The sequence below is a fragment of the Bombina bombina genome, chromosome 6 (genome assembly GCF_027579735.1).
Source record: "Bombina bombina isolate aBomBom1 chromosome 6, aBomBom1.pri, whole genome shotgun sequence".
Classification (NCBI taxonomy): domain Eukaryota; kingdom Metazoa; phylum Chordata; class Amphibia; order Anura; family Bombinatoridae; genus Bombina; species Bombina bombina.
Genome location: NC_069504.1, coordinates 720,622,916 through 720,636,920, shown reverse-complemented (window position 1 = coordinate 720,636,920; position 14,005 = coordinate 720,622,916). Strand labels below are relative to the sequence as shown.

The 14,005-nt window shown below is 36.0% G+C and overlaps 1 protein-coding gene across 2 annotated transcripts in view; it reads left to right on the top strand.

Annotated features, from left to right (window-relative positions):
* Positions 1-238: 238 nt before the first annotated feature.
* The window catches only part of DSN1 (DSN1 component of MIS12 kinetochore complex), a 93,191-nt gene continuing 79,424 nt past the window's right edge, over positions 239-14,005 (top strand). Inside the window, exons 1-2 of one of the 2 annotated variants that reach the window (XM_053717917.1) lie at positions 239-410; positions 10,659-10,955. In XM_053717917.1, coding sequence (XP_053573892.1) covers positions 10,682-10,955 — 274 coding nt within the window. In that variant the 5' untranslated portion in view covers positions 239-410; positions 10,659-10,681. Of the gene's footprint in view, positions 419-10,658; positions 10,956-14,005 lie in introns of both variants that reach the window. The other variant, XM_053717916.1, reaches the window with a different exon arrangement.

Here is a 14,005-nt window from a genome sequence, read left to right as displayed (position 1 = left end):
ATTCCACTCTAAAGTCCCCATAGATGTTAAAAATGTAAACTAAGTTATTACGCCAGAGCTTCCTAAACTTATATAGGAATCTGTGCTTGCTGTCCAACACAACATCCCTCCTCCAGCGCTGTGGGACCAATAAACTACTCTATGCGTAGACTTACTCTGATTGGTGACATTCATACGCTGTAAATTTCACACTCCTGGGGAGGGGCAGTCAGACACGCCAGGCAGCTAAGGAAAGGAAGACGATTCGGTTTTTACCATAGCGAGAGACGTCTTTTATATAGAACTCAATATCCCATCGTCCCTTGCGTGACACTGTTGCTTTTCTTCCCGTGGTGCATTGTTTTTTCTAAAGCTGAAGCAGCTGTGCTGATATCCTTGGCGGTACTGGATAGGGATCTGCTGGTGATATGGTGATTATGTGTGTACCTTGTTATTTGTATCATAATGCGCCTTATACTGCCTGTATTATTTTTCCAGGGCGTAGATAAGGATTGCAAAGACACTGTGTAAAGTTTGTGACATCCTCCATGGTTGGCTTAGTAATACTTTGTAAAAACTCTTCGCGTTAAATTGGTTTGGTTATTTATAAATTAACGGACTCTTTCTATAAAGTAATATATATTTAACTCGTGAAAATGTTATTATTGCATAAAACTGTAATCTGCAGTCAAATAGTCTTACGTTTTATTCTACAGAACAGGAAGTCGTCACTGTTTACTAAATGTTTTCCTTTTGTACACAGTTTTTGAAATTGCATTGGTCTCGTATATTTATCTGATAAGATCTTGTGGCATGGATAGTAGGGAATGTTGTCCATTGGAAACTAGAAAGCAACAGCTTCTCAATGTTGTGTGTGCTTTTATTTATATATATATATATATATATATATATATATATATATATCTATATATATATATATCCAAAGAAGGAGCAGGCACTCACTGGACTTTATAAAACACCCTTTTATTCCCAATGTTAAACAGACATGTTTAACATTGGGAATAAAAGGATGTTTTATAAAGTCCAGTGAGTGCCTGCTCCTTCTTTGTATATTCTATGCACTTTATAGCAGTGCACCTTAGCAGTTCTAACGGAAGGGGTAAGATTGTGCTGTCCTGTCCTGTCTGGACTGTGTGTGTGTGTGTGTATGTGTGTGTGTATATGTATATATATGTGTGTATATATATATATATATATATATATATATATATATATATATATATATATATATATATATATATATATATAATCAGACCTTCTGTAATCCTTATGTTTATATTGGCTATATGATTTGCATATACAATTACTAAAAATGTAATAACGTTTGTAAACATTTAATATACAAAGGCTCGTAACAACACTGATGCATACCTCCCAACATTTGTTGCTGAGAATTAGATAGGTATTGGTAACATAGGAGGTTGATAGGAGCCTTTCACAATTTTGTGGGTGGAGCTGTTTTGGGAGGGATCATGGGTGGGATTATGGTTATTTCTGAGTAATCTGTCAGGGTTGTTTGTGGGTGGGGCTATGGGAAATTCTATATAGCGGGATATGTGGCTTTCTCAGAGGGACAGTGCTCAGAATCTGGGATAGTCTCACAAATAGGGGCAGTTGGGAGGTCTGCTGATGTCAAATGTAGCTGAAGGGCTAGGGTTGACTTATGTTTGGCTTAAGGAGAAGGAAGGGCCTTTAAACCCAAATATAATGTTGCTTAAGGGGTTAAATGGACAGTGTACACCAATTTACATATAACTGCATGTAATAGACACTACTATATAGAAGACTATGCACAGATAGTGATTTAAAAATTCAGTATAAAAGCTTAGTTAGAAGCTCCCAACATCGAACTGTTGGTGAGGTTAGGCTGAGACGTCCAGTGAAATGTGCTGGGAATACAGGAACAGCAGACCCCCCTCCTCCCTTCCCTGCATATAAAAAGACAGATTATACAAACAGGAGCCACAGGAATCTGAAGACATCAGTATACATCTAAAACTTTGGGTCTTGGTTAGGAGTCTGAAAATCAGCACAATGCGCATATATATTTATTACATCAATACAAATATTTGCATAGTAAATTAGCATATCTAGACAAGATTCCCCGTTTACATTTCCCCATAAATTATCCATATACAATGTTACCAATGCACAAGAGAATTCTGGGTAAAATATGCAAATTAGATATGCAAATTATCAGTTTTTTTTTCTTCAAATACTGTTTTAACACAGTGATCCTTTTAACAGGATTATTGCAGCAATACAGAAATCACTCACTAGACAGCCTGTTTCGTTCTTTTTAGAACTCATCAGTAGGAGACAGATTTCTGGTTGCTGCATTGGTAAAGATACTTTCAGGGTTAAATCAAAATTCTTTAAAATTATGGTGGAGATGAAAAATTGAGATTAAAATCCTCCATGCCTCAAAATGAAATCAATATTAATATTTGCATAGGAAATTAGCACATCTAGGCAATATTCCCCACTTACTATTCCCCATAAATAATCCATATACAATGTTACCAATGCACAAGATAATTCTGGGTAAGATATGGAAATTAGATATGCAAATTCTCAGTTTTTTTGCTTCAAATACTGTTTTAACACTGCAATCCTTATAACAGGATTATTGCAGCAATACAGAATTGGGTTAATTTCCTATGCAAATATTTGTATTGATTTAATTTTGAGGCATGGAGGATTTTAATCTCAATTTTTCATCTCCACCATAATGTTAATGAAAATCTAGTGTACAATGTCCCTTTTTTAAATACTAATGTATCCTGTATATATGTCATACAGTTTGCTTTTCAAACAACATGGTTGTTTGTGTTGCTGCCACACAGCTATTTTGATTAAAGGGATACTAAACCCAAATTTTTTCTTTTATGATTCAGATAAAGCTTGCAATTTTAATAACTTTCTAATTTACTCCTATCAATTTCTTCTTTGTCTTGCAATTATTATTTCAAAAGCAGTAATGTAAAGCTTAGGAGCCAACACATTTAGCTATCCAATCAGCAAGCGCAACCCAGGTGCTGAACCTAAAATAGGCTGGCTCCAAAGCTTTCATTCCTACTTTTTCAAATAAAGATACCAAGAGAACGATGAAAAAATAATAGGAGTAAATTGGAAAGTTGCTTAAAAATGCTCTAACCCAATCATGAAAGACAATGTGGTTTTAGTATCCCTTTTAAGTCTTGAATTCAAGAGCCTGTATGACTAAAACCTCAAATTTGCTGTCCCTAACAGTGTTCTCCCCAGGATCTTTTTAGCGGGTGCACCACCAATCTGATTTTTCCTGACCACTGGCTGAAATTTTAGCCAATATTAAGATAAAATTAGCCAGTATTATAAATGTTCAATTTGTATTGCACATATCATTAAATACATTTATGTTAAATTATGCAATTCATTTGTGCTTTGAATAGCTGATTATATAATTATTAGAAAAATAATACACTGCCCCCACCCAGCTGCTTCAAAATGTATTGTTGAGTACACTGATTAAAATTCAATCATTGGTAATACTATGGCAGGATTGGACAGGGACAATAGGCAAATTAATTGTTGGACCCCCTGTGCACCATTACAAATAATGGAGTTGAATACCCAAACAATATAGCTCACCATCTTCTTGCACTTTTTGGCACCACACTGCACAAATGAACAACATTTATTTGGTTAATCATTCGTTCTTTATCTGTTTTGTCCAATAATGTATTCAGCTGTTCTTGTCTTGGACGATATGCCAAATCCGTATAAATTTGGACAAATTTGTATTTGTCTAAAGCCGAAAGCACACATTTACTAGACAATAGGGATGTGCATTTGACAGTTTAGTTCACTGCAGAATGCGGAAGTTGTAGGGATAGACCGTTATCGTTTTTTTTTTCACGGTCGATACCGATTATTGACCGCCTTTCAGGCCGATACCAGGGGCTGATATTCTGTACATTTAGTTTTGAAAAATCAACACAATTTCTACACAAATCTGGTATAAACTGAACATGTTTTAACATTAAAAGTAAACAACTGGGAAAAATAAAGTGCCTGAAAATTAACTTATTAAATGTCTTCCCAAAACATAGAAAAATTGCATAAATCCCTTTTAAACTGCACACTGATATAAAATAAATTTAAGTCACTATTGCAAATCTAGACACTACACGATTTCTTTAATACTCCGTCAAGTAGAAAAACATTATAGTGCAGAAAGCATAACATTTCTGCATGTTCTGTTAAACGGCTTATGTTTTTTTTTTCCTTTCATATATTGCTGCCACTTCACTAAAAAATGCTCACTTGGTACACTTTACAGATAAGGGTTAAAAGTAAAGTTTAAAAAAAAAAATATATATATATATATATATATATATATATATATATATATACTGCCACTTGACAGGGAAAGAAAGGGCATGCTGGAATATCAGTGTTGGATTTCTTTTATTTGCTTTATTTTTTAATAACCGCATATATTGACTGGATTGCAAATACCTTCCCTGGTACTGAGGAGTGGAGTTTCTTTATTATGTCACTTATGGGCAGTTTTATACATGTGTAACAGCGCCACCTAATGGTCAGAGCATTGTTATCCACTGCTAGAGCATAATGATACTAGTCTATACTGCATAGCTTTCTACTCAAGGTTTGTTGTTGTGGACATTTAAAGGGACAGTTTACTCAAAAATGTTCTCCCCTTTAATTTTTTCCCATCGATCCACTTTACCTGCTGGAGTGTATCAAATTGTTTCCAAGTATTTCCATTAAACTTATTTTGGTATTTGAATTAGTTTATTTAGCCTGTGGTATCCCCATCCATCCTGAAAGTTTTTGGCCTTGAGGCCAAGCTGTGTTAACACAGCCAGCAGAAGAAATTACAATCCCGGGGTGGTGGGGGTGGTATAGAAGAGATAAGGTAATAAAATGTTAATTTTCCTTTGTTCTCTCCAAGTATTGGTGATTGGTTTATGGACAGATATAAGATAAAGAAACAGGTATATGCACACAATGTGATAAAGTAATGAGATCTGATTATACCAACCAGCTCAACCCATTTTATACACAAACCTTAAAAAATCTCATGCAATTTATACTCTGCAGCTGGTAAAAAAAGTAATTGGAAACACATTAAGGGAAAAACAAACTGTCCCTTTAATTGATGTGCCTGAACTATCATTTTTTTAATGTTTTTTTTTTTTATATGCCCATGAAAGGGGAAAATAAAATATTGAAATTAAAGAATCATCAAATATAGCAGCTTTAGTGAAATGTTTTGCAAATGTGTAAAAATTATCAGAATGCAACAATGTTCTATTTGTGACAGCAATTAGCAAGCAGATTGATTTTATGTATTGCTCACCCCTATGAGCAAATCGAAAGTAATTTAGCTCTGTGTACTTCAGGGAAACTATGTAGCCTTAAGTGCCACTTAAAGATCACATTTTCCATTTCACATATCATATATGTTTGTTTCTGCAAGTCCATCTACAGGCCTGCCATTGGGGGTATGGTAGTTGGTAACTGAGCTCCCTGGAACACCTGGGCTTGGACTCTGTTATCAGTGCTATTTATTATTAGATGTTATGCTATGTCCAGCTTATACAGTATGTTATATAGATGATTTGTGTCACTTAAAACTACATAGTTTCCCTGAAGTATACAGAGCTAAATTTCTTTTGCTTTGCTCCATATCGGTAATTTTCTGGCCGATACCGGTTATTTCAGAAATTCAAAATATCGGTCCTAATAATCGGCCGCTCCGATATATCCCTACTAGTAGGTTGTTTTAGGTATTCGGCTCTTTTCAGAGCTAACTGTCCTATTGTGCAAGTGAAGCACACTAAAATTTGTGCAAATCCAGATCTTAGTGTGTTTTACTTGTACAAGAGTATATCCGGCTCGGAAAATAACTGAATACTGAAAGTATTAAACAGTGAAAGCTGCTGCCATTTCCACATCCCTACAAGACTATAAAATACCTTAAAATGAAACGACATAGTGTGCAAATGTATAACATCTAGTGGGAAAAAGGAAAGTAATAACTGTATTCATCAAGAAAAATGTATATCTAGGTGCTATGAACGCTGACTGGAGTCTGTCAGTCCGCCCAGAAAACTGAAACCAACAACTCAGTAACTTGTGATGATCTCCAGGGTAGGTGACTGCAGGTCTTAGTAGTATCACAGGGAGGTGTCCATTAAAACAGCAGCAAACTTAAATAGTATAAACTATAATAGTTTATTAATAAAAATGCACAAAAGCAACATGTTTTTCAACCAAATGTGGTTGTTTTGCGGTTAAAGAATTCCCATACGCTGCTCAGAGGTCCGACGCCGTCTCTCGCTCACTGCCAAACAAAGCTGTAAATGATTGGGGAGGTACTAGACACTGTGACGTGGTGCACGCCAGCGGTCGTGCATACCGCAAATACAAAATCCAAAAGAACCAATTGGGCAGCACTCGAGGGAAATAGGTTGAAATAAAATCCAATACTTTATTAAGGCATATTAAAATAACACACTTCAATGTGTGGTGAACAAGAAACAAGAACTCCTTACTCGTTTCGTGCCTGTTGGCACTTAGTCATAGGATAGTCTGTCCACTCACTAGTTTCCCCTTTTGTCAGCCATTCGACCAATCATTCATATCTTTGCATGCTGCAAACAATTACTGTTACTTAGACCAGCAAGAGGTGAAACAGTGTTGCTTTTTCTTAGACATAATAATGTAACAAGTTAAAAACCAGAGACAGAAAATATTGAATAAATATTTCCATCACTGCATGAAATAGCTATCTTTCTTATAGTTAGTGCAAAAACAAATAAGGATACATATGAATGCAAACAAATATTGTCAAATAAATGCAAACGCTCCAATGCATCTATATGTCAAAAAAATATGTGTGTGTGTGTAAATATAATCTAAACAATTATTGCAAATGTCTGGTACATATAAAGTACAATTATTGTCAGGCAAATTGTTCTAAAGCACACAAAAAAGGTCCTAAGGTTAGCCTGCTTTTTAATTAGCGGTTGTTTAACCCCTTAGTGACCAGAGCACTTTTCCATTTTTTGTCCGTTTGGGACCAAGGCTATTTTTACATTTTTGCGGTGTTTGTGTTTAGCTGTAATTTTCTTCTTACTCATTTACTGTACCCACACATATTATTATATACCGTTTTTCTCGCCATTAAATGGACTTTCTAAAGATACCATTATTTTCATCATATCTTATAATTTACTATAAAAAAAATGATAAAATATGAGGAAAAATGGAAAAAAACACACTTTTTCTAACTTTGACCCCCAAAATCTGTTACATATCTAAAACCACCAAAAAACACCCATGCTAAATAGTTTCTAAATTTTGTCCTGAGTTTAGAAATACCCAATGTTTACATGTTCTTTGCTTTTTTTGCAAGTTATAGGGCCATAAATACAAGTAGCACTTTGCTATTTCCAAACCATTTTTTCCCAAAATTAGCACTAGTTACATTAGAACACTAATATCTTTCAGGAATCCCTGAATATCCATTGACATGTATATATTTTTTTTTAGTAGACATCCCAAAGTATTGATCTAGGCCAATTTTGGTATATTTCATACCACCATTTCACCGCCAAATGCGATCAAATACAAAAAATTGTTCACTTTTTCACAAATATTTTCACAAACTTTAGGTTTCTCACTGAAATTATTTACAAACAACTTGTGCAATTATGGCATAAATGGTTGTAAATTCTTCTCTGGGATCCCCTTTGTTCAGAAATAGCACACATATATGGCTTTGGCGTTGCTTTTTGGTAATTAGAAGGCCGCTAAATGCCACTGCGCACCACAAGTGTATCATGCCCAGCAGTTAAGGGGTTAATTAGGGAGCTTTTAGGGAGCTTGTAGGGTTAATTTTAGCTTTAGTGTAGTAGACAACCCCAAGTATTGATCTAGGCACATTTTGGTATATTTCATGCCACCATTTCACCGCCAAATGCGATCAAATTAAAAAAAACTTAAAATTTTTCACAATTTTAGGTTTCTCACTGAAATCATTTACAAACAGCTTGTGCAATTATGGCACAAATGGTTGTAAATGCTTGTCTGGGATCCCCTTTGTTCAGAAATAGCAGACATATATGACTTTGGCGTTGCTTTCTGGTAATTAGAAGGCCACTAAATCCTGTTGCGCCTCACACGTGTATTATGGCTAGCAGTGAAAGGGTTAATTAGGGAGTTTGTAGTGAGCTTGCAGGGTTAATTTTAGCTTTAGTGTAGAGATCAGCCTCCCATCTGACACATCCCACCCCCTGATCCCTCCCAAACAGCTCCCTTCCCTCCCCCACCCCACAATTGTCCCCGCCATCTTAAGTACTGGCAGAAAGTCTGCCAGTACTAAAATAAAAGGGTTTTTTAAAAAAAAAAAATGAATTTTTTTTTAGCATATTTACATATGCTACTGTGTAGGATCCCCCCCTTAGCCCCCAACCTCCCTGATCCCCCCTCAAAACCGCTCTCTAACCCTCCCCTCTGCCTTATTGGGGGCCATCTTGGGTACTGGCAGCTGTCTGCCAGTACCCAGTTTACAATAAAAAGTGCTTTTTTTTTGTTTGTTTTTTTCTGTAGTGTAGCTTCCCCCACCACCTTGCTGATTGTTTTAAATTTCTATTTTTTTATATATTTTTATTTCCACATTTTCTGCAGTGTAGCGGTTCCCACCCGCTCCCTCCCCGTGCACGCGCCCGCCCCCACCCTCCCGTGCACGCGCCCGTGCGCGCCCCCAGCCACCCCCGCCCACGATCCCGCCCCCTTCACATCCACAGGGCCATCGATGGCCGCCACCCGCCTCCCGGTCCGGCTCCCACCCACCAACACAGGGAGCAACCGATCTCCGGTGCAGAGAGGGCCACAGAGTGGCTCTCTCTGCACCGGATGACTTAAAAAGTTATTGCAGGATGCCTCCATATCGAGGCATCACTGCAATAACCGGAAAGCAGCTGGAAGCGAGCAGGATCGCTTCCAGCTGCTTTCCACACTGAGGACGTGCAGGGTACGTTCTCAGGCATTAACTGCCTTTTTTCTGAGGACGTACCCTGCACGTCCTCAGTCGTTAAGGGGTTAAGGCACTTTACTGGTAACCCCTTTCTGACAGTACTTATTTGTTACATCAGAACTACAAATAAGTAAAACATTTAAAATGCAATGATGGGATCGGGTCAGGGGGAGTGCCTGTGATGCTAGGCACGCTCTCCAGCCCGCGATCCCAGTTAGGAAGCTGTTATGGCTTCAGTACAGCAGAACGGCTAAGACGTTCCATGCTGTCCTAATGGCACTAAAGCCCAGCACGTTTAGGGCGGCATGAAACGTCCTAACGGCGGGAAGGGGTTAACTTACCCCAATACCTGGCTTGCAGCAAAGTTTTATTTAGTGGGGGTTTTTTTGCTCATAAAAGAAACATTCTCAGGTCTGTTTGATGGCTGGGCACCTCAAGCTTGAAAATAATTGTTTTACTTAGGACATGAACATCTTTTAAGAAAGGAAACAAATACCCTTTTGGACACTTGGATGTAACAAAGAAAACTTTATTGATTGTCCTTTAATTGCTCTCCATCTCGACACTTACACTTTAGAGCTTAGAGACACTGTACTGTGTTGTTTCTCATTAAACAACCATTAAAGTTTAAAAATTACAGGTTTTAATTTCTTAGTGTTGACCGCTGTGCAGAAGGACTTCAATTAATGCTGTTTAAGGACTAAAACCACCAAAGTTGTACGATTAATAGATTTTTTGTTGTTGTTGTTGTTTGTTAGATCTCACCTAGTAGGTTCCTTCGGCTGTCCCTAGTGCTGCACTTTTTTCCTTTTCAAAATCAGCAGTGTAACGACAATTACAAGGCTGTAGTCTGGCATTGCATCTTTATTAGGTACATTCTACAATGAGTCTGTTTGCCCCAACCAGACATCTGTAGCACATGCCAAGTCAACGCTCATTTTTAACACTCTTGCTGAAGAAAGGTAAAGGGCAGGTAGTATTCCCTTATGGGCTGAACTGTGTGTTGCTAACTTACAGGGCAAAAAAACAACACATGCAGCTGTGAGGGCATCTGGACAAACCTTCAAGGGTAGATTGTCAAATAAAATGTTTTTTATCTGTTAATCTTACAGGTACAGTGTTAATGTATTATATCTTCATTTGTTCTGTAATGCTCATATTGTGCACACTACACTTTTTTTTTATTTTTTATAATGTTTACTGCTCTTATAATGCACTATGTTGTGCTATTTTGCAAATTAATCAGCTGAATTTATCAAAGCATAATACCTTTTTATTTTATCAAACCCATAATATTGACTGTGTTTAAATCCTTCTGCCTAGAGTAATGCAAAGCAATGTGTGATATCTCTCTTGCCGCTCATCCATGAATCATGTCATTTAAATGTTTATTTGCAGGGTCTGAGTGTAGTACCTGAAAATGATTTTATAAGCATTTATGGTTAAGTATCAAACTGTTCTCACCAAGGAATGCAACATTCATCTTCTAGCATGGTTTAGTAATTTCCCTATTCATGTGTAGACTGGTTTAATTCTCTTGCGTCTAATAACCTTTTTAAAGGTTTTTTTCTGGCAAATCCACTAAATTACCTTTTTTATTGTTCTTTAGGAAACCCGACATTAACTAAGATTATGGATGAATTTTGCAGCTCACATGTGAGCACGTCTGCAAATATCACGCAGCACATAAATATTCCGGATGTGCCTTCTTCAGAAAATAAATGCGCTGTTTCTCCTGACGCTAAATCTGCAACAAGCCCTAGTGCTTTAAAAAAGCAAAATGTCAGCCCAAGCACTGTATTAAAAGAACCTCATTCAAGCCCACGCGACAGGAGGAGATCTTTACGGCGCTCAAGTGCAAAGAAACGTCGCAGATCTCTGCCTCCTCTTTATTACAACACAACTGGTAATGTTACAGATCCTTTATTTTTTTTTTCTTCCCCACATGGCATTATTACATATCTTTTGCATCAGAGCCATAAATAGTGATTTTAGAGAAGTTCAACATTAAAATAATAAAAATAAAAAAAATCACCTGCTGATTGTGAACTATAAAGAGAATATAAGTTTTTGTTCTTAGAGGTATGAAAGGCATGTTCCTCAGTAAAGGGCAATAATAAAATCCTTTAATGCATTAGAGCACTATTGCTTGAACAGAACTCTGTTAAACATATCCAGGGGTTGATCCTCATCTATTGTTTGATAATCATTGGCACTTTAACAGCTGCTGTTGAGCCATTTTCAATGGTTGTGATCACAAATCAGCCTTTTGCATTATTTATCTGCAACACTTTTTGGTATTATTTCACTTAAAATTGGCATTCTACTTAAAGGGACATTCCAGTCAAAATGAAAATGTACATAAATGAATTACATTTTTGGACAGAAACATATTTGTAATACAGATATAATGGCAAAAATGCTTCTAATAAAAGTTATCATTGTTTCAGTGTTAACATTTTTCTCTGCACGTGCATGTGAAGCATAGCTAGATATTCTCAGTGTGTCAGCATTTGAAATACCACAACTGCTCAGAGCACCAGTGGGGCTTGTATCATGTCAGCAATTACCAAATGGAGTCATTACCAGATGATACAAGAACTTTACACTCTCATAGCAAGTGCTGTGATTAAAATTCTGGCGCACAGTTCATACTTAAATACACTTTTGAAACAGCTACAGCTTCTTTAAGAAGCATTTTTGCTAATACATTTATATTACAAAAATGCATCCATGTGGATTTCAATTTTGGCTGGAATGTCCCTTTAAATGGACACTAAACCCAATTTGTTTTCTTTAATGATTCAGATAGTCTGCAATTTTAAGCAACTTTCTAATTTATTTATATTACCAATTTTTCTTTCTTCTCTTGCTATCTTTATTTAAAAAAAAAAAAAAAAAAAAAAAAAGCAGGAATGTAAAGCTTAAGCCCAGCCCGGCCCATATTAGGTTCAGAACCCTGGATAGAGCTTACTTATTGGTTGCTACATTTAGCCACCAATAGGCAAGCTTAACCTAGGTTCTGAACCAAAAATGGGCTGGCTAAGCTTTACATTCCTGCTTTTTAAATAAAGATAGCAAGAGAACAAAGAACATTTTATAATAGGAGTAAATTAGAAGGTTGCTTAAAACTGCATGCTCTATCTGAATCATTAAAGGGACACTGAACCCAATTTTTTTCTTTCGTGATCAGAGCATGCAATTTTAAGCAACTTTCTAATTTACGCCTATTATTATTTTGTCTTCGTTCTCTTGCTATCTTTATTTTGAAAAAGGCATGTAAGCTATGGATAGCACTTGTTTATTGGTGGGTGAATTTATCCACCAATTAGCAAGAACAACCCAGGTTGTTCACCAAAAATGGACCGGCATCTAAACTTACATTCTTGCATTTCAAATAAAGATACAAAGAGAATAAACAAAATTTGATAATAGGAGTAAATTAGAACGTTGCTTAAAATAGTATGCTCTATCTGAATCACAAAGAAAAAAAAAAATGTGGGTTTAGTATCCCTTTTTAACATGTGCCAGTCCTGTTTTTCGAATCACAATATCAATATTTAAATCACAGGCCATTTTTCACTAATCAAATTCAACAGCTTAAAGGACTCACTAGTGTGTATGTTGTGTGTGTGTGTGTGTGTATATATATATATATATATGTGTATATGTGGCCCTCGTTTTACAACGGTTCAATTTACACCGTTTCAGAATAACAACCTTTTTTTTCCAGTCATGTGACTGCTATTGAGAAGCAGTGCATTGGTTAAAATAGCCAGTAGGTGGAGCTGTCGGCTTGTGTTGCAGCAAAGCCAAGCAAGCTGAAATTAATCAGTTTAACCAGACCTGAGCTATTGAGCAGATTTTAAAGGAACAAGATCTTCCTGTCTATAAATCAGTCCAGATTGGAATGCATAGAAAGAACGGTTTGCAGAAAAATGCAAGTGAAGTCTGTGTTGTGTGATTATTTTATTAGGTTTAGAATACTGTTTAGCATTTAAAGTCTTCATTTCAAAGCTTTAAAAATGTTTTAGGTGTTACTTATGACAATTTTAAGAGGGGCATGGAACCTATCTCCCTCACTTCCCATTGACTTACATTATAAACTGGGTTTCAATTTACAACGGTTTCGATTTACAACCATTCCTTCTGGAACCTAACCCCGGCGTAAACTGAAAAAAAAAAAAAAAAAAAAAAAAATATATATATATATATATATATATATATATATATATATATATTATATATTATATATATTTATATTTTCAGTTTACGCCGGGGTTAGGTTCCAGAAGGAATGGTTGTAAATTGAAACCCAGTTTATAATGTAAGTTAATGGGAAGTGAGGGATATATATATATATATATATATATATATATATATATATATATATATATATATATATATATATATATATATATATATATATATATATATATATATATATATATATATATATATATATATATATATATATATATATGAGAAAATAACTCATTGTGTAAACCATTTACAAGTCTAGATAAGTCAGAAGACTTGCTTTTCCCACAGAAACTCTCCGATTACACTGTTTCCAATGCAGCAAAGGATTCTGGATAAGACATGCAAATGAGGTTCACAATGACTCACCTTTTTACTTTTAGCCTGCTTTTCAACCTACTCCCAGCTGATGAGTGGCAATAACCACGAAACAGCTGTCCTGGGATTGGTTCTGAATCACACTACTAACCCTAGCTAAGCGTAAAAGCTGTGTAAGGCGGCGATGCAGAGAGAAGAAATCACTTAGCGCCTACTACTAAATGGACCCTTAGCTTTGATAAGTGACCCCTAGTAGTCAAATTAGGTTATGAGAAAAAAATCGGAAAATATCAAAGCGCCAGCGAACCGGCTGGGTTCAGAATGTAAAACCAATTCCTTTACAATATGGGTTGAAACAAATGATTTATTACAGATTTA